The sequence below is a fragment of the Melitaea cinxia genome, chromosome 3, assembly GCF_905220565.1.
Source record: "Melitaea cinxia chromosome 3, ilMelCinx1.1, whole genome shotgun sequence".
NCBI lineage: Eukaryota > Metazoa > Arthropoda > Insecta > Lepidoptera > Nymphalidae > Melitaea > Melitaea cinxia.
In genome coordinates, this window is record NC_059396.1 from 1,406,022 (window position 1) to 1,428,706 (window position 22,685).

General features: G+C 32.6%; 1 protein-coding gene across 1 annotated transcript in view; it reads right to left on the bottom strand.

Annotated features, from left to right (window-relative positions):
• Nucleotides 1-2,804: 2,804 nt before the first annotated feature.
• Nucleotides 2,805-22,685, bottom strand: part of LOC123669272 (lysosome-associated membrane glycoprotein 2-like) — a 33,946-nt gene continuing 14,065 nt past the window's right edge. Inside the window, exons 3-6 of the mRNA XM_045602884.1 lie at nt 12,674-12,901; nt 9,625-9,813; nt 4,697-4,843; nt 2,805-4,475 (exon numbers count right to left, since the gene is read on the bottom strand). Of these exons, the coding sequence (XP_045458840.1) occupies nt 4,701-4,843; nt 9,625-9,813; nt 12,674-12,901 (560 nt within the window). The 3' untranslated portion in view covers nt 2,805-4,475; nt 4,697-4,700. The remainder of the gene's footprint in view (nt 4,476-4,696; nt 4,844-9,624; nt 9,814-12,673; nt 12,902-22,685) is intronic.

Genomic DNA, 22,685 nt, shown 5'->3' on the forward strand with positions numbered 1-22,685 from the left:
AATAAAATACGTTATAATGTATTTTATTTGTATAGAGCTAAGGATAAATGGCGCGAACTAATCTAAAATATGTTGAGGCGATTAGCTAAAATTACGAATAATATTTACGCCATAGATTGCGCCCGATTACTTGAAAAAAAAAGCTCTGAGACTACGACCACTGCGATGACGTATTTTTTTTTTCTTTTTGTTAAATAAATTGATAAAAATTGTTAAATAATTGTAATTGTATCTGTTTGTTTTTTTTTTTTTTTTTGAAAATACGATTGTGCTCCTTATTATATGACAACATTGATTGATTCCTATGCTTGAACTACCTTACCTATGATTTTTTTGCCTATGTTTCAATTCTGGTGTTCTACCGCGCCTGGTTAGCAAATAATTTTATACTTGAAATTATTACTCTTCGAAGTGAAGCTCTGATTTCTGATAGCGTAAATACATCTCATTCCTATTAGTGTTGAAATACTTTGCTAATGATAATGGCACGTACTTAGCATATTAAGCAGTAAACAAAGGAAATTTTTCCGTAAAAATTACGTAGGTAACCGAAAATGATTATAATTCTAATACTTACTCATTATTGCTTATTTCCATCGGTTGCATATTAGAAATTTCCATTAGATGTGGTTGTGCATCGTTCTGGTTATCTTTTAACCTAAAACAGAATATTTATTTTAAAATATATTAAATCTAACACACAAAAATCAATACATGACAAGCACTGAACCACATAGTACTGAATAAATGCGAATGCTCATGTCTGTATTTTCATAACTCTACGGCAGACGCATGTTAGCGAAGATTTGGACGAAGATTCATTTTGATTTGTTGATAAAATATTATTAAAAAAAATATCATCAATGATGTAATGTTATCACATTTATAGGTTATATAATCTTAGTAGGTTTATAGTAAGTAGGTACATACCCGCCATCAATGCAATTTTGTTGAGAATTTTGATATGTTGTTGATGTTTCGTCATAACTAATTTGTCCTTTTCTTTTAGCCTGGCTAAAAAAATAAATAAATGGATAAATATATTGCATTTTTATATTTACATAATAGTTAAAAATATTTTATATATTATATTTGTAGGTATACAATAGGTAATTATCAAATAATTTCACTGTTACTTTAGAATATAACTACGAGACATCTTACCGAGCTTCGTTCATCTTTGCTACTTTTGCACGTCCTTGTCGCACCACTTTTTTATACTTAGGCATTGTTTAGGTACACAACGATAGCGTCTTTTCGCAAAATTCAATAGTTTTAAATACACACACAAAGCGTTCTTTCGCTATAAATAACAAACAAAAAAAAAACTATCCAAAATAAACGTCAACAATAAATGCTAACAAGATGCTAATAAATTTTTTATTGTCAATTGATAATAATGTGAATTGAGCGTGGCTAGTCGACACGGTGGCAAACAACACAAGCTTCTCCCTCCAAACCTTCCGGCAGACTGAATCCCGATACCGTGCGCTTGAGTTACAGTAGTGAATACGCCCAGATTTTAGAAAAAAATCTATAAAAAAACAAATTTGGGTCTTTTGAAAAAAAAAATTCTTACAAATTGTTCAGTATTAAATTGTCGATCCATTGGTGTCGGTTTCAAAATAAAATAATGTTTACTTTACGAGGAGATGCATATTATCAATTACTATTTCTCATTTTTGTAATATCGTTGTAAGGAGATTATATCAAATGTATTCCTTTAAAAAAAAAAAAAATTCTACCATTGTTTAATCAAAATTATGCAGAATTTAACTGTGTTTTTATTAGTTTGATTCTTCTTTCCAATACCAAGAAGATAGCTCCAAAAAACTGCACAAAAAACGCCTAGCGCGGCGTTTTGGTCAGGGAAGCGCCTTAAACATTTTGATATACATAAGTACATTACGTTATAGACTAAATCAAATGTAAAGACCCCTCCAACATTATTTAATTGTTGCCATATAAAATTTTATTGATATGAAGCAACTAAAACTCAATTTATTTCTACATTTAAAAGAAAATAACAGTAATAAAAATGATTATACTGTCATAAAAAATTAGATGACATTTCAATTATCATTTTACAAAAATTATTTAACTTTTATCTTCAACGTTACGAAATTACTTCTACTTACCAGCAGTGAAGGAACCATAAAATTAAATCGACCCACTCGTGTTAAATTTAAAAAGAGATGCTCTCTTGTCAACCTTTGTTATTTTTACAACAAAATAACATCACATTATTTGCATTTAATTTTAATTTTTATCGTTAGTCGTAAAGCATAATGATTTTGTTATAATTATGTACCAATCGTTTTATGTACATATTTTAAAATAGGGTTCAGCTTTAATAGAAATAATAGATATTTTGCACAAAACGATCATGTAATTAGGATTAAAAGGAGTAATGTCATGACGCTGTGCAAATTTACAATGTATGTTTGAGTCAATGATTCAGTATGATATTAATTAGACAGTTGAGTACATGTAGGTAGGTAGGATTTACAGTACCTAGCCTAAAACTTATCTCTGTCTTTGTCAAAATAATGGAACTTAATCCAAGGTTGTCGAATAAACATCACTGATTTGCAGTTGACAGTTAACATGTAGTAGTCGGTCAATTTCGACAGTTATTCTGTATATATTATACAGAATCTGGGCTCTAAAATTTAAAAAAAAAGGCGTTAAAATTAATTAAATTTAGCTTCTAAGCTCGTGTTCAATAAATTATTTGTAAATATTTTTAAGTGTATATAATAGTGTACGGTATTTATTGTATGAATTTCGGAAATAAAAGCCGATTTTGGCAATAAAAAACATTTATTTTTATTATATGTGCACATCACAATTATCACACTGATCGCTTCGATACTAATTTAACATCATATAAACAAAATATATATTTTGACTCCCCGACAACAGAAATGTAAAAACTCAAAACAAAATAAAGTAACTTTTTTTTGTCAAATTTGACAATATTTTTTTTTTAGTTTACAATATATTAAGTAGCTCTATTTAAACAATATATTAAATACTTTTTTATAATTTCTATAAAAGACTTGGCTTAATACACTGGAAATCGTAATGAATTACAAAGAAAACGATACATCGGAAACCGGATCAGTACTGTACGCATTTTGTCACAAGCTTGACAAAGTAACTTAATACTGTCAGGAATCAAGGATGTGTAAAAGGTATATTTATGCGCATAAATAATCTATTTTTGTAATATATGTAACTTTAAATTGCAATTAAGAATATAAAATTTCTAATATCGAAGCGATCAACCCTATTGCTCCCCCATATTCCCCGACCATTACACAACAATCGAGATGTTTCTGGACATTTATTAAAAACCCATAAACCGATAGATAAACTATATCTTCACAGTAACTATACGTACTACATACAGTTCAAAATATTATTACTTATGGATATAATAAAAATACAGTTCAACTAATGCTTAAATGAAATCAACAGATACATCGTCCAGACTGATTGAATGTTTTTAGTTTTTATTATTTGTATACAGAATGTTTTGATACAGAATACGTTTCTTTTAAAGAAGGTTAAGCATCATCATTGCGAAAAAGTTGCCATTACATAAAATGCATGAAGCATTCGAATACTTTTTTCAACTTTTTTTTTTATTAAAGAAACATATACTGTCTATAAACAAACTATCTATAGATTTAAAAATCACATAATATTAATTCTGTTATACCGTGGTATAACATATCGAATTGTATCTTTGGAGTTGAGACGTTAAGGACAATATAAGTTTGAAAAGGAAGTTTCGATATATAATTGTAAATAGTAAATAACATCACATTTTTATATAGTATTTATTTTAATCATTATACATCTTTAGTCTTATTTTTACTCTGTGAATCAGATTGACATTTTTTTTTTAAATATTTTGCGAATATCATGCATTTATTCAAAATAAATTTTAATTAAATTAAATTCAATTTTTAATTTAATAATTCGTAATAGAGTATCGAAAATGCAAAATCGCTTTAGAAGAAGCTGATTTAGCTATTTTAATTACATAACTATCATTTTACAATAGCAATTGAAAGGACAAATTTGACGTTTAAAACTAATTTAGATATACACTACAAAGAAAACTTATCATTGTGTAAAAAATTACATTTTCGATACTATAATTCGAATCAAATTAAAAACATTGTAAAATTATCCGTATTTATTAACTTTTCACATCAAATTGAGATTATAAACTCGTATGAATCAGATTTGTTATTTTTTTTTCAAAGTGGCAACACACATGCGAGTGTTGCCATATCGAATATTGAGCAATTCTACTTGTTAAAAGAAATTAAAAGTCAAATTTGTTATTAATTGAAATTAAGTCCATGAATTTGTATGATAAATGCGATGAAATGATACGATGATATTATTATTTACTTCTACGTCTATTTTACTACGAACGTCGATTCTCCAGGTTCTATCTGAAAATACAAAATCCAATGAATTTAATATTTATTTATTTTATATATGACCTTCCTCAGCAAATGGGCTATCCAACACAAACATTTTTTTTTAATTATCTGTAATTCCTGAGATTAAAAAACGAAAATTTTCAGCATTACAATATTAGTTAGGATAGATTTTGAAGTTTTTAAAGTTGGTAGTAATGAGTGTAGTGTTGTGTGAAATTATGAGTGCTCACCGGTTTACATGGAGAGGTAGCCACGGGCGGCGGATCGACGGCGGCCCACGAGGTAGGCCACGAGCACCACCAACACCAGCCCGCCCAGGGCACAGCCCACCGCAATCGGGACCGCGTCGGGTACGTCACTACCGCCGCACTCACGAGCTAGCCAAAATAAAAAAAAAACAAGCATGCTTTAGACCACACGACTGAAGTAAAACTTACGAAACGTAACTATCTCTATCTTCAGTAACTTATATCTCCCTCGCAACTTCCATTCACCTCGCCCGATCACACTTTTCGTAACGTTCTCGTCACGCATTCACCAGCTTACTCCCCACGTCACGTGTGCGTAAAGAAGTTTTACTTCAAAAATTAATTTACTCAAGTAGTAGGCCAGTAAAAAAAAATTCGATCTAACTTTTTTTTAATAAGATTTAGGTGATGAGATTTAGGTGGAGCTTCAACCGCCATCTTGAAAAAACATTTTTGGACGATATCTCAGAAACTATGCACTTTAGAGTAAAAGTTTTTGAGACCATTGTTGTAGAGCATTTTTTCTATTATTATTATTTTTAATGCAATATTTTAATTGAAGTGCTCTTGGGGCCTATTTGAATAAATCTGTTTTTGATTTTACTTTTAAGTCATCGGTCGAGATAGAAAAACCGGTTCATTAAACGAGCTATCGTAACGGTAAGATTTACAGAAAAAGTTCAGTTACAAAAAAAGTTTGTAGTTACTCAATAGTATCAAGATCACTCAAGATTTACTCCTGTGTCAGGGGCCCGGAAACACAAACAATACACAAGCACAAACGATAAGACCACGGCACACGTCTGCATGGCCTATAAAAATGCATTTCATGTGCGGGATCGAACCAGCAACCGCCAGCGCAATAACCACAAGCCAGTGCTATTACTGTTGCGCTAACGCGTCAACAGAGAATCGCAATTCTTGAAGTCGTTGTCACGTAATCTAATTTGATTGATAAAAAATACCAACCAAATATATTATTTAATAACAATGTCTGTAACAAATTTCGGTGTATTGAAAAAATGTTATAAAAATAAGGAGACATTAAAAATTTAATTCAGATTGATGTGTTACACAAAAAATTAACAAAATTTATATTTGTAATTTTATTTTTTATTTTTACGATTTTTTGATACGATGATTTTCGAATCGCATCGTTACGCATCTCATTTTTCTGTCGCTCTTTATCTTATATGAAGATTAACATGAAATACATATTTTACTAAATTATGAATCTTTCAAATACTAACTATTCTGTTAAAATAATGGTGGAATTATACAAAGGACATCTACTAGATTAAATTTTATAAGGATTTTGAATGTGTATGGACTGTCATCCGATGGTTTCATTAGTTTCCATTTGCAATGTTAGCGTGATTAATTTGTAACATATATAATTATACTGAAATGACGGCCGTCTGATAACAAGCACATTTGTTAGCAGGCTGATAACGGCTACAATAGTAACTGTTACAACTTTACTAATATTGTAAATTGTAATTGTATGTTTTTATTACGAAAAAAAATGTAAATTTTCGTTATTTCAGTGTGGTTTTTTGTCACAAAGCGTATTTTTAACGAATCAATTATTTATTTCAAAGTAACCAGCGATACTGAATGTAGATTCTGATACAAATCGACGAAAAACAAAACCATTGCTTTAAAGTAGGAACTTTTTTTTTAGTTTTTCGTACATACATACATGTTCCCGAGGACTAGGTATTTCCTCCCCGAATGAGGAACCCCCTAGGTATAAATCCATGGTTTAGGTAAGTGCCGATTAAAATACTTTTTTCTTATAATAAATTAAACACAACTAATACATCTATAATATAAAAATGAGTCGCTGAATGTGTTGCTAAACGCAAAACTCGAGAACGGTTGGACCGATTTCGCTAATTCTTTTTTTTAATTATTCCTTGAAGTACGAGGATTCTTACGGAGAGAAAAATTAAAAAAAAATTTAATTTTCCTGAAAAAGTCTAAAAACAACACTTTTCTATACTCCCATACAAAAGATTTGTGATAATACTTAAAAGTCACTGTTAGGCGATACGAAGTTCGCCGGGTCAGCTAGTATATGAATAAGTATTGATATAACTTAAAAATCAAAATGAATCAACAAGCAACACACCAACAGAGCTAATGCGTCAGAATAAAAACCAGTTTTAAAAATAGTCATAATTCAACATAAAGGATTGAGCTAGCTATATTAATAAAAATTATTCGTATAAAAATCATATTTTTAAAATTAGATGGCTATTTCAAAAAGTGAGGAATCTATCCCGGTTTTACCCTATATATTTCGATCACCAACCCGCCTGCCCAGCGTGGTGATTATGGGTAAAACACATGAGTTCACGCTATTTTTGGTGTAAGCTTGTGGAGGCCTGTGTCCAGCAGTGGACTGTATAGATTGTAATGATGATGATGATATATTTCGATTATTTGTTAGCAATATTATATGATAGTTTATTTATATACTCTGCATGTTTGCATTTAAATACATAATTGATAACCTTTGTAATATAGCATTTATAGTTAGTAATAGTGAGGTTTATCTTGATCAATAACGACTAATGTTTTATGTAATTTCAATATTATATTAGAACTATGCTCTATGTGTAAATGATTATTTAAAGTTCCTCTAAAATTAATAATATATAAGTTACTAGCTGACCCCGCAAACGTTGTTTTGCCATATATGTTATCAACCCCCTTAATCCCCCCCCCCCTTTAAAATAGTGGTATGAAAAATAGATGTTAGCCGATTCTCAGACCTACCCGATATGCACATAAAATTTCATAAAAATCTGTCCACCCGTTTCGGAGGAGTATTTTAACCAACATTGTGACACGAGAATTTTATATATAAGATATAGGTTTAATCATACTTATACTACTGAGCCATAATTTCGTTCTTCAAAAAAAAATTAGAAATATCATAATAAAATTTGATTTGGTTTTTTGCGTGATACGCTTCCATTGCGCCCGATAAAGATCCTTTATACATTTTTTTTCTCAAATAACTACTATGTACAGACAAACCACACACACAGTTTAATTAAATATATACATAGAAAGTGATTTGACTATTTAGGGCCTGTTTTACCTGTAACTGATAAGACTGTTTAATATATGACGGTATCCACCAGTTAAAAAAAAATCTTTTTTACCATCGAATTCGTTTGATGAGGAACACGTCCAAATATCCTATTCTACCTCCTTGCTGTTCAGTCTATTCGCAACTTATTTGCAGGATAAACTTTCTGCAACCGGTAAAACTGGCCCTTCAGCACGTAATTTGTTACCAACTGATGGAAAAAATTACCAATAGTAATGCAACATGCATACATACAACATAAGGCAGTGATCGTTGGAATAGTTCTGATGCAGTACTTTGTTTTATTATTTCTTTCATGAGATAACTTTATTACGATATACAATTTTAATATGTATGACGTGTGACGTTATGAATGTGACTAATTCATTTACATAAGAGTATAAAATTAAAATCACACATAATTATTAAATGTATTTATGTCCACGTCTCAAGTTACTTGTATTATTTTCTTATTTTATAGATAAAATTCTTGAAAGAGTTTACTGTTTTTTGTACAGTCAGTCCGTCAGTCAGTTCAGCTCCTATTTCAGTAAACTACTGAACACAACCTTGCCCATATTTTTTTGTAATGTCGGGTATCATTTTACCCGGCCTTCTTAAAATTTTATACATTAATGTTGGCTAAGTATAATTTGACAGTAGGAATTCACTGTTAATACTAACGGCTACGAAAAAATTCAATTTTTCTTGTACAAAACTCTATTATTTGAATAGAAACCTAAAAATCGTTTACTTAACACACATAGAAGAGCGCCTATTAAAATATTCATATGCATTGCACACACAGTTACTGAATAACAACTTGTATTTATTTGTATCGGTAAAATAACATTATTAACTCAGGCCCCCTGTTACAATGGGGCCTATACGGCAAAAGCTATTAAAACGACTTACTAATAACCAAAGACTCAAAAGTAATTTAGTAAAACATTTTATCTACACTAATGTTGTAACATTCTACTTATGTTTCCAATACTTGACTTATAATTACTACTGTTATAGCACAGACAACAAAACACTCAATTTAAGCAATTTCACATGATGGTATAATATCCACATCGATATCGTAAAATCTCATTATAACATCGCGCGCATGCGCGCAGCTGCGCTCTCATTGGTTAGATTTTAATGGCGGCAAAATCACTGTGACAATACACGTACGCGTGAATTTAATTTAATAAATTAAAAGTTAAACATGGATAGCGACGATGATATTTGTACGCCTCCGGATATTCTAGAATTGGCAACAAAATTAACTCACAATCTTTTGCCAGAAAAATCTAGAAAATTAACATTAACTTTCAGAATTGTACCATCCAAAATTTGAACAATTATTATAAATAAACTATTGTCAGCTTTTACTCTTGTTGTTTAATTAATTGCATTAGTGAAGATAAAGTAGTGTATGCAACTGCATATAACACGGGTATTAAAACACTCGTTACTATTATGAAACTCGCTGCGCTCGTTTCATAAACTTACACTCGTGTTTTAATACCCTTCATTATATGACAGTTGCATAAACTACTATTGTAAAATCTTAGCGTAACCACAACTTAAATAAAAAAATTAGTCAGTGAAGTAGTGAGTTAATGATTACAGACTAATTATTACTTTACAAAAAATTTTTTTAACTATAACTTATACCAAATCTAGTCGGAGCCCCCTTCATTGGAGGACTTATACCAAATCTATTTAGTCGGGGCCCCCGTTATTGAAGGGCCTGGATCATCACTATGCATTAGTGGTACTAGAATAGAATGGAATAGTAACAAGTATAACTCACCGGCACTGAATGACTTGTTAGTTGAGTTCCTGAAGGCTTCTTCCTGCAGTTGTGAGAGGGTGAGCGTGGCGACCATGCTAGTTGAGTCAGCGGTCATGTTCAGTTGAGTGGCCGGGGTGCAACGGTAGGAGGTTGCAAGAGGTGTTTTCCAACCCTCACCGTGCCATAGCTCTATTGGCTCCTTGGATGCTGCGGAAATTGAGAAAATAATTTGAATAATTTTAATCAGGTATTTCTGGTTGAAATAGACCGCAATATACCACTACAGCACAAAAAAAATATACAGTTAAGCGGTTGCCGTAGCCAGCCGTAGATAATATCATTCATCATTTCCGCCTAATACAGTCCACAGCTGGACATAGGCCTCCACAAGCTCGCGTCAAAAATGGCGTAAACTCGTGTGTTTTGCCCATAGGTACCACACTGGGCAGGCGGATTGGTGACCACAGGGCTGGCTTTGTCGCACCGAAGACGCTGCTGCCCGTCTTCAGCCTGCTTATTTCAAAAGCCAGCCGTTGGATGGTTATCCCGCCATCGGTCGGCTTTTTAAGTTCCAAGGTGGTCGTGGAACTGTATTATCTCTTGGTCGCCTCATACGACACCCACGGGAAGAGAGGGGATGGGAATATTCTTACTGCCGTAACTACACAGCAAAGCGTACCGTAGGCTATAGAAACCAGTAACACCAGACACACCAATACAAGAACAGAGGAACAACAAGAACACAACACTACTCGATAGCAATGTTATTTTTAGGTCTGATCTTCTTTAAGGTTGAGGTACCCTTATGATCCCCAGTCAGTCAGCTTTAGAGCTTATTTTGAACAGGATACATGCTGTGTCCTACCTTAACAACTTTCCTTCATTGTGGGTGTACAGATAATTTCTTCACCATTATTGATCGCTAGTAGTGTGGTTGGTGATAACAAACGGGACTTTGTACTTTTTACAAAGCAAGAAGCCTAAACCCAAAACCAAACCAAAAAATTGATCTTGATCCATTTTTTTTTATCACTAGTTCGGAAAACAAGCGTACGGCTCACCTGATGGTAAGAGATTACCGTAGCTTATAGACGCCTGCAACACCAGCAGGCCTAGCATGCATACAACGAGATATCTCTTGACGAGAGAGAGAGATAATGTCTACATCGAGTATTTTCTCGATTACCCTAACATGCGCACTACGAGAGAGAAAATTCTCTTCCGAAGACTTCGCCTTGTCGAGTAGAGAAACTTGTGCTGCCCTTACAAAAAAATATACCATTTTTTTATAATGCAACACTGGAATCATTCTAAATTTACACTACGTTTAATTATATTTAATTTTTTATTGAGTACTTTGATTGAGTATTAATTGACACTTGTCAGCATTAGACGTGGGTTATAACAGGTGAAATATGTTACCTGTTATATCTGTTACTGTTATAGAAAAATAACAGATATCAATACCTGTTATAAAATAACAACCTGTTATTTAAGTTTATGCGGATAACGAATTTTGTTCTTGTAAATTGTAAACTAAATAATTCCCTTCATCAACCGACTTCCAAAAAAGGAGAAGGTTCTCAATTCGAGTGTATTTTTTTTTAATTACCTCAGAACTTTTCACTGGGTAGACCGTTTCCGATGTTTCACTCACTTTTTTATTGAAAGACATTTTTATGCCTAAATAGGTAAAAATTGTACACCTAAACCTAAGTCCTAACAAATAATAAGAAAACAAACTAACTATACACTATTTTTAATCGAAATCTAAACTATATATACAATGAATATAAACACTAACTAAATATTAATAACTAACAACACTGACTAACTAACTATTAAACGAATTTAAAAAACAAGAAATACAAGAATCTTAAAATTTCGCCTATCACTTCCAAAATTCAAAACACTGTAATTCGTTCGATTATGAAATTTTAATAAAGAAGGAATTTCAAAAATTAAACATTAACAACCATAATCACAACTGAATATCACTCTTATTTCTTATGTCGTAAAGTTGAATTTACAAGGTTATTGACCAATCGTGCCAAACCGGGATGAACCAACGTTTGGATTCACAGTATAATTTCAAACGAGTGACACATGTTTTATTTAACAATGTTCTCGGTCTTTTGGCTAAGATAAAAAGTGTATATCTAATTTAAAAAATCTAATATGGAAAATAAAACGGCGTAAGTAAATGAATTTAATTATATATGTAAAACATGCTCGTGTTGTGCTTTATATCTTGTCGCACATTAGATAATTGTAATTCTATCACGCATTGTTTTAGAATAAAAAGCAACAGGGCGCAAATACGTTTTTTGTGCCATTATATGCCACTTCACTCGACTTTTCGCGCTTCCCGCTCTTCGTATACCGAAATTATATAATTATAATAGGGAAACGCCATGGTATGCAAAAAATGCACGCAGCTTTATTTATTTTTTATTTATCGTCTTTCTCGTCGATAATATTGAAGACGAGAAGTTTCTCTTCTTAAAACGTCTAAATTCGACAAAATTACGATGTCACGTTAGCTTCCGTAGAGATAAATACCACAGATCACTAAAATTTAATGATTATCTCTTCTATTGACGTAACGAGAAGAGTATCACGTGCACGCATGTTAGCTACTGTAGACATAGAGAGATAATACGAGAAAAGGGGTAGACAAAATTTTGTCGTGGCGCGCATGCTAGGCCTGCTGAAGCATCGCAAGCGCGCAAGTTGCCGACCCAATCCCCAATCCCCCCCAGGAGTTCTGGTCACCTTAATCATCAACAGAAACACAATACTGCTTGAAAGCAGTATTATTTAGCTGTGATCTGTAAGGTCGAGGTACTACCCCAGTCGGGCTGCTCCATATTTTGAGCAGGAAATTCCTGCTGTGCCCTACCTCAGTTAAAATACATATACATACACATACATACATATCTAGTGGTATAAAAAAGATGATACCAAACCTTCTCACAAAAAACTAAAAACAGTTGAAGGTTACAAGTTGATAACTCAACTGTGTCCTTAAAATAATTTTATTTATATCAATTTAATAATCACTTACACGCATTAGGGAACGCTTCGGGCGCCAGTAAAACGTTCAGGTTCCGGAGAGAGTACATCTTTGTCGTCTCATTGTTGTGGAATATGAAGACCATGTTGTTGTAAGTTGTGTCCGTGGCGTTGTTGACCGGCCAGCGTATGTTCAACCACTGATCAGTGCCGTTGCAGCTACCGTTGACAACCACCGCTGTTGTTGGGACGTTAAGGATTACGTAGGCGAGGGATGTAGCTGGAAAGATAGAAGAAAATATTTATTATTACGCTCATAGTTCAAAAAATTGTGGACAGACATTAAAAAAGAAGACCTAAGGATATAATAATAATGAATATATTATCTTAAAAATGTTTCTTTTAAATAAATATTGTGGGCCTTTATAATATACTAGGTTTTTACCCGTAGCTTCACTCGCATTGATTTTTTTTAACCGACTTCCAAAAAAGGAGGAGGTTCTCAATTCGACTGTATTTTTTTTTTTTTTTTTTTTTTTTTTTATGTATGTTACATCAGAACTTTTGACCAGGTGGACCGATTTCGACAAATTTTGTTTTAATCGAAAGGTGGTGTGTGCCAATTGGTCCCATTTAAATTTATTTGAGATCTAACAACTACTTTTCGAGTTATATCTAATAATGCGTTTTTACTTGACGCTTTTTTCGTCGACCTACGTTGTATTATACCGCATAACTTTCTACTAGATGTACCGATTTTGATAATTCTTTTTTTGTTGGAAAGAGGATATCCCTTGTTTGTTACTATGATAAGGAAACCAGGACCTGATGATGGGATCCCAGAGAAATCGAGGGAAACTCTTGAAAATCCGCAATAACTTTTTACTGGGTATACCGATTTTGATTTTTTAATCGAAAGCTGATGTTTATCATGTGGTAACATATAAATTTTATCGAGATCTGATAACTACTTTTTGACTAATCTTTGATAACGCGTAGTTACTTGACTATTTTTTCGTCGATCTACGTTGTATTACTTGTCGATGTAATTGAAGTCGGTTTTTTTTTCGTTTGCGAGCAAACACAATTATTAGAATAAAAAGCATCCTATGTTATTTCTAATACCTCCAAGTATATGTGTACAAAGTTTCATGATGATCGGTTAAGTGGTTTCCGCGTGAAAGCGTAACAAACTTACATTCACATTTATCATATTAGTAGGAAGCAAATTTTGTATATAAATAAAAAGGAGTATCATATTTTATTTTATTTTTATGTTCGATTTCGTCTCGAAGCGAATATTTGTATCGATATACACTTCTTTTCTTTTACAGGTGATTGACCTCGTCACATTGATACTATTATTTATTATAAAACAGCTGTTAACAAAATATTATTTCTAGAATAATTATTCATTAGTGGTAGGTTCATTTTTGACTTCATCCATATAGCAAACACTTTTGCCCAGATGAATTCACAGTTTGTTTCGTTCGGTTAATATTGCATTTTATACTTGACAATTTATTATATCATATACGCTACTAAGAAATATTAACAATTACGGCAAAAAAAAGACTGATTCTGTAAATATTTGATGTCAATAAGCCTAACTTGCAGTCACGTTTTAGATAATTAATACTTTAAAGTCAAAACGAGATTGTCAGTAGCAGCCACAAGTAGTAAAAACTCAAGGCTTCTTGGGTTATTTAAAGGTTCATTAGTTTCATTAAGCTTACTGCATGCCTCTTATTAGTTACTAGCTGTACCCTGCGCGCGTTGCTATGCTTTTTTTGTCGTACCAACTCCGAAACCTTTGTGAGCTCATACGCAACACTTTGCTGACGATCATAACATGATCAAATGCATAGTTGTATAAAGGACATACAGACAAACATCCATTTTTATATATAAAGATTTGTACTAAGATATTGCATATTTGTAATATACAAAACTCAAAGACATTAAAACGAAGGTCACATTCACTGGGTCAGCGTCATAAATGAAAATTTACAAAAATATTAGTAAGCAAACAATAAATAAGTTAGCAGCCATTAAAAAAACTAGTATGAAGTGATAGAAACCGGTTCAATCTCGTAACCGTTAATTGTATTACGAAAGAGATCGTCGCGAACCGACTTTAGTCGATCGATTCAATTACGGTTATCTACTTCTTCCTTCGTTATGTTTATCGTTCTATGGTACCTTCGAGATATTGTACCAAAGATAAAATAACCATTTTTTTTACTAAAGGAGTGACAATATTTTAAAATTTTATATGAGATCTTAGAGCTAAGCATATATACATAATTCGTTATTTAATATTCCAATTAATACAGTAATTTTACTAAGACAAAAAATAATAATTAATGAAGACAAAAAACTGGTAATGGAAATGACCTACTTTATGGACGGTCCAATTAATTTGATCAATTTGACGCTTATTACGTTATTGGTATTATATTTCCAAATGGATTATGTTTTTTATGAAATTCGAGGGTAATATTAGATTTCATTCGGTAATTTTAGCATTAAATATATCCCACATACGAGCAAATGACTAAATTCTAATCTATAAAATATAGCCCTTACCAAGAAACAACTTTTATATTTGAAAAATAAAACAATTCATTTTTTTTTCTTGTGTGTAAAATATATAAAATATAATAGTAATAATAATAATACATAAAAAATATTGCTAGTAACCATAAAAAAATCGCCCTGACAAATTAACATAATTTGTTTTAAACACATTCTTTTAAACTCCTATTTTTTTATAATAAATTGCACCGGTACGAAGCCAGGAAAAAAGCCGCTAGTTGAATCGAAAACGAAAATTCACAATCATCCAATCGACTAACTTGTTAGTAGCCCCGTAATAAATGAACTTTTGATTAAATGACTTCAAACGGGTTTGCTTTACTCTGAGAGAAAACAACTCGAGTGATATAAAAGGATCAGGAACGCCAAGGTGAACATGTGCCCCTTTTGTGGAATTATTTAGTCAATGTTTTTCGTTTATTTAAAATGCCTTACTGTCCTAGCACACACACTCACAGGACACAGCACAAAATATCTTAGTTAAAATATGGAGAAACTGCACTGGAGAATTACCTTACCCTTACAAAAAAAGGTTGGTGTCGTAGGACACCAAATAGGAACGAAGTTCCTTATTACATAAATATTGATTTCAAAATACTAGTGGGTGTTTATGGAAATAATTATTCGGGTACAAATTTTTTATTGTTTTTTTTTTAATTCACACTTCTTTTATTCACAATGATTCATAAAAATATATAATAACTAGCAGTGCCCGCGGCTTCGCCCGCGTTGAAATCAGTGTGTCACAACGTTTTCCCGGTAAACTTCCAGTAAAACTCTCGACCCCAATTAAACCCTCTCAGCGGTGGAATATCGCAAAATCCGTTCTTATCGGATGTCTACGCCCTATAAGGAGCCTTTCTGCCAAATTTCAAGTTTGTAACTGTTATAGTTTCGGAGATTTCGTGATCAGTGAGCCAACCTACTATCCCCCATTTTAACCCCAAATAGGGATTGATTTCTAAAGATACATTATTTGGAGACCTTTTCACCATCTATAGAGCTTACATTTGAAATTTCAAGTCTCTTACTTCAAAAAAATAGGACTTTCATACAAACTTCCAACCCCCGTTTTACCCCCTTAGGGGTCGTTTCTCATAAAATCCGTTCTTAGCGGATGCCTACGTCTTATAAGGAGCCTACCTGCCAAATTTCAAGTTTTTAGGTGTTATAGTTTTGGAGATTTCGTGATGAGTGACCTTTCGCGTTTATATATATTATAGAATATAGAATATTATAGATATAGATTATAAATTACAGTCATCACGTAGACTATACATTAGACACAGTATAGCGAACATACACGAACTATACATAAAAATCTCACTCCACGCATTATCGTTACGCTCGTTTTTTGCCGGCTAGACCCTCCGCATCGTTCCCGTAAGGAACTTCGTTCCAAAAATAACAAATAACATTGGATTTCAAGAAATGTTGTCTTCCTGTGATGAAAAAGGTAACCAAGGTTACGTTGTGTTGACGGCGAGACATTTTCGACAGCACACTTGTGATGCTCTTGACTTTGTGAAGCATCCATCTGACTAGAAAACAAGTCAGGCTCAACCAGTTCATGTATCTGGACCGGATCAGGATAGAATGGGGCATGCTAGATCCGGCAAGCCCTATCAGGACCAAGTCTGGTCCATATAAGGATAGCTTGATGTAAAATATAATCAAGTGTGGTAAGGCATACCTGGATCAGGACCAGCTCTGGTCCAGATGAAGATTCAAAAAAGTGGCAGAATATTTAAATATATTGGTGTTTAAATATAGAATACTTAGGTATAAAGTTATTTGTTAACCGACTTCCAAAAAAGGAGGAGGTTCTCAATTCGACTGTATTTTTTTTTTTTTTATGTATGTTACATCAGAACTTTTGACCAGGTAGACCGATTTCGACAAATTTTGTTTTAATCCAAAGGTGGTGTGTGCCAATTGGTCCCATTTAAATTTATTTGAGATCTAACAATAACTTTTCGAGTTATATCTAATAATGCATTTTTACTTGACGCTTTTTTCGTCGACCTACGTTGTATTATACCGCATAACTTTCTACTGGATGTACCGATTTTGATAATTCTTTTTTTGTTGTAAAGGAGATATCCCTAGTTTGGTACCGTGATAAGGAAACCAGGATCTGATGATGGGATCCCAGAGAAATCGAGGGAAACTCTAGAAAATCCGTAATAACTTTTTACTGAGTGTACCGATTTTGATAATTTTTAATTTAATCGAAAGCTGATGTTTATCATCTGGTCACATATAAATTTTATCGAGATCTGATAACTACTTTTTGAGTAATCTTTGATAACGCGTAGTTGCTAGACTATTTTTTCGTCGATCTACGTTGTATTTACTTGTCGATGTAATTGAAGTCGGTTTTTTTTTCGTTTGCGAGCAAACACAATTATTCTTTTACTATTTGTTATGCATTTATAATGTGTAGTCTAAACCGATCGAAAAATAGCACACGTAATGAATGGATATTCTACATAAAATTAATTTGTTTATAAATATAACGCGTATTTACTTGTCTATTTTTTTTGTCTACTTACGTTGTATTACTTTACGTTGTATTGTATGATTTTTTTTTTCGTTTGCGAGCAAATACAATTATACGGGTGACGTATCCCACAGTAAAGTTTCAGCTTAATTATTCTTTTCCTGCTGTGTGGCTACGGCTAAGTTTCATTAAAATCTGTCACATATAATACATACATACAAACATACATCATCAAATACTTTCGCATTTTTTGTTACATAGTAGTTTATCTTAATCATTACAGCCTATACAGTCCACTGCTGGACATAGGCCTCCACAAGTTTACGCCAAAATAAAACGTGAACTCATGTGTTTTGCCCATAGTCACCACGCTGGGCAGGCGGGTTGGTGACCGCAGTACTGGCTTTGTCGCACCGAAGACGCTGCTGCCCGTCTTCGGCCTGAGTATTTCAAAGCCAGCAGTTGGATGGTTATCCCGCCATCGGTCGGCTTCTTGAGTTCCAAGGTGGTTGTGGAACCTTGTTATCCCTTAGTCGCCTCTTACGACACCCACGGGAAGAGAGGGGGTGGCTAAATTCTTTAGTGCCGTAGCCACACAGCAGGAAAAGAATAATTAAGCTGAAACTTTATGAAGTTTATCTTAATATCGTACGAATATTTTCTGCTTAGTTATAACTAGCAAATTAATACGCTTTATGTCTATTATGTCTATATATATATATAGACATAATACATAACCTTTACTGGGACTATATACCCACCCACACAGAATAAATTTGTTCTATTTCTGTTCACATAATTAAATATGTATATAAATACGCCTAAATATCAATGTTCATTGACCCTGAACACAACACCTAGTGTTAAACCTACCTCCCTTCACAGCATATCATATTTACACAAATAACGCTGTCATAGCTACTATAAAAAATAATACCAGTTATTGTAAATGTTTGTTCATAAATTTAATTTATACAAATTAATCCCAAGAATAAAATTGTATGCTTCATTTGAACTATTTAACCGACTTCGAAAAAAAGGAGGAGGTTCTCGTTCCTGTTTTGTTTTTTATGTTACCTCAGAACTTTTTACTGCGTGGAGCGATTTTGATGGTTCTTATTTTATTCGAAAGATGATGCTTGTCATGTGGTCCCATTCCAATTTGACCGAGGTCTGGTGACTGCTATTTGGGTAATCTTTGATATCGTATCGTCGCATTTACTTGACTATTTTTTCATCTACCTACGTTATATTACTCGTCTATGTAATGACAGAGTATGTATAATCATTAACACAGGGGCGTATTAATAAATAAATAAAATAATGTAGATATTTCTATTCCATATAAAAACTTAGTTGTTCTGGGTTAGGCGGTTGTGTTTTAGGTGTTTCCGGAAACCGGACAAAGGATTGTTCAATTGGAGTTTGTTCGAGTGTTAGGTATTTATTTATTTACATATTTAATTTCCTAGAAAAGACCTTATCCCTATAATATATTACTATACATAATTTTATAACTATGTTTACTCACAAACGATAAACCGGCATAATTGTACGTCGACAAGTGACACAAAGTATGTAATCAAAAAATAAATCAATCAAATACGAATTTATTAGGGATGATTAAAAAGTAGTAGTACTCATGAGATATCGATTAAATTTAAATGGGACCACATAGCAAGCACCAACTTTCGATTTAAAAATGAAGCATTAAATTCGGTACATCATAAAAGTTATGAATTTAAAAAAAAAAATACAAATAACATTATGATGAGACAACTTTATCGCATTTTATCGCGGTATTAAGTTTTTTAAATGACCGACGTTTCGGATAATTTACAACAACCGTGGTCACGGAAGGGCTGAAACGTTGCTGTGATGTATCCGAAACATCGGGCATATAAAAAAATCTTAACAAACCGCGATAAAATCCGAAAAAAAAATGATTCATTATAATGAGTGAAATTCGCGTAAACATTAGAAAACAATATATGAATTACGGTCGAATTGAGAAACACCATTTTTCGAAGGCTAATAAGTATATGATTAAAGTAATTTTAACGCCAAACAACTTCAAGGTTAAAAGTTTGTCCATCACAGCTGCATTTATTGTCAATGTAGTTTGACGTTCTGAATCAACAATAATATCTGCAAGCGAGGCGTGTTCTATGAGTCATGCGTTCTGCTTGCAGCTCGTATTACCGTTATTTTATATTCGTTACTTTTATTATTGGAATTGTTTTATGCAGTTTTATAGTTTTGTCTGTCACTTGTAATAACATAGTATGTTAGTGTACTGCTTTAAGTTGCAATTAAATAGTTTGGCGGGTTAACTTCGGATATTTCACTTGTTTATCACTTGTATTTCAATTGTATGTGTGAAAATAACCTAAAATTCAACTTGTGTTAAAATAACACGTGTATCTATTCGATACTGTTGAAAAATTTCATTATCAGTATTATTTTATATTATAGTTTTTAATAAGCATAAATGTTTTTTTTTTGGTATCGCAGAAGAACCCGTTTACGGGTGATATTCAGGACGCCCGGATAGGCAGTCCTAGACCGTATGTCGGCTTCAGCACTTGGGGGTGCAATACCGACCAAACCCCTGCAGGAAGCATAAATGGTTTTCACTAATGCAAAACAGCACAATTCATTTCACCAATGTCAAGTGAAAAAAATGCAGAAGATACGAAGATGATCGACTAGCGCGGGCGAGATGACAATCTCAACAGAATGTTTAAAACAGTAAGACGGTATAACATAATGTTACCACATATAACGATTTCTAATAATAAAACAACTTGCTTATCACCACGAGCACAACTCTGGATACCATATTCGCCACAGGAACTCAACACTACTTGAGACTAGAATTACTTGTCTGTGATATTCCGTTGGGTTTAGGTACTTCCCCGGTCGAACTGCTCGAAATATTATGCAATATTTTTCTGTTATACCCTACTACCTCTATATTTCATTCTCTGTATCCAGATACATACTTTCAATGTAGAAATTTAACACGTTAAGATTTCCTCGAAAGATGTTCGTTTGAGGAATAATCAGTCTCTTGGCACTGACCCAAAAAAGCGTGGTCCATTGCAAACAATCAATAAAGTAACATAACTGTATCCTGGCCAATATCCACCATCTTATCGTGTAAGCTCACGTTATATTTAAATATACCATTATATAGGAAACTAAACCATAAGTAACGGTGACCTAATCCTAGATAACCAGGTTTTAAAACAAACGGATATCCCAAAATTAGCAAATTAATTTTAAAAAAAACTCAGGATTCAGTTCCTCTATCGTCTCAACTATTGTAAATAACCAATCGCTTCAGCCTGTAATATCCCACTACTGGGCATAGGACTCTTTCCCCGTGTAGAAGAAGGATCAGAGTAGAGAGCAGGGAAATAAAAAATAAAATATTGTAATATATTTCCACAAACGTTAAAATGTCTTAAAGTTGAAAAATAAATGGTAATAATTTAGGATAAAACTGACTCATACTTTTCAGCTGTATTAATGTAGTACCGTTTGTCTTGCATACATCTTGTCCTGGTGACATACATACACGTTAGGTGAAAACATAAAAAATAATAAGGAAATATATACCTATGAAAAGAACCAATACGGCGGCAACCTAATTTTTTTTCCGTAGAAAATATACTTTTTCTTGTTTATTGGTTCAAACAAAATGACAGTCAATAACTGTTCATTGAAGCAATTTGAATACATGAACCGAATGAATCTATCACTGATAGCTTATCGGACAATTTCTCTGAAATGAGTAACGATCGCTTTCACCAAACCATTGAATTTACAAGCTCTCCGAATCACAGTGTTGAGACACAATGAGATTCACCCAGATGAAATACAACTAAGCGGAAATCGAACACCGAACCGCCGACATTAGGACGAACACTTAAAACAATAATCATTTTTCTCTACGCGTAAACGAGACGATTTTGTACGTATTTTTCAGTGAAATATTTTACAGCCATTGTGTATATTCACATTATTTACTTTGTTTTTGATAATTGTATTAACATACAGAAAGGGGGGCTAATCCTCCTTATTATATTTAGACCGACATTTTAAACGAAATTTAAGTTAGGATAGAAAAGTGCTTGTTTTACGTTGATATAGATAAGAGTAAAAAAAGTCAATGTAGATACACATTTTACATAATGATGATATTTATTTATGATCGAACTTTGCTATAATGAAGAATTAAATTAACATTAATGGAGCAGGTAAAACTAGGTCAATTTAGGTCATGCAATATTAAAGGATTCTACAATTCAAGAGTGGATAATTTTTAAAAGAAAAACTTGAGCTGTGTACAGACGAAGACTCGTATCACCAAGTGTACCATATATAGCAAGGCCTAAGAATGTTTTTAAAATAAAATGATTAATCCATCATCGCTCATCTTAACAGCATACCAAAGTACCTTGAACGAAGTTAGTAGTTTTTTGTTTCTTTAAAAAAACATGATACTCAAGTAACATCATATAGTAATCTATAAAAATAAATAAAATTGCAGTGTCTGTTTGTAATATTAAAATAACCGCTTTTTACTAAATGCTAGAGGGTGTATTACACGGTCCATATACCAACATAACACTTTTTATAAATTTGGTCTGTCGGTCTGTTTGTTCCAGCTGGCTGGCAGATAATCTGATGTAATAAGGAGTAACATAGGCTGCATTTATTTTACAAATTTATTTATTTTATAACTCTGCGAACTGAACGATAACTTTTTTGTTAAATTCCACGCGAATGAAGTAGCGATCACAACTAGTTTCAAAATAAACATTGATAATAAAAAATCCAAAAATATAAGATAAAATTTCTGAACGCATATGCATAAACAGAATGGCAACTTTTAGAATCTTAACCTTTGTTGCCTATCGTGAATAAAAAGTACTTAAAGCGGAGGTAAATTACA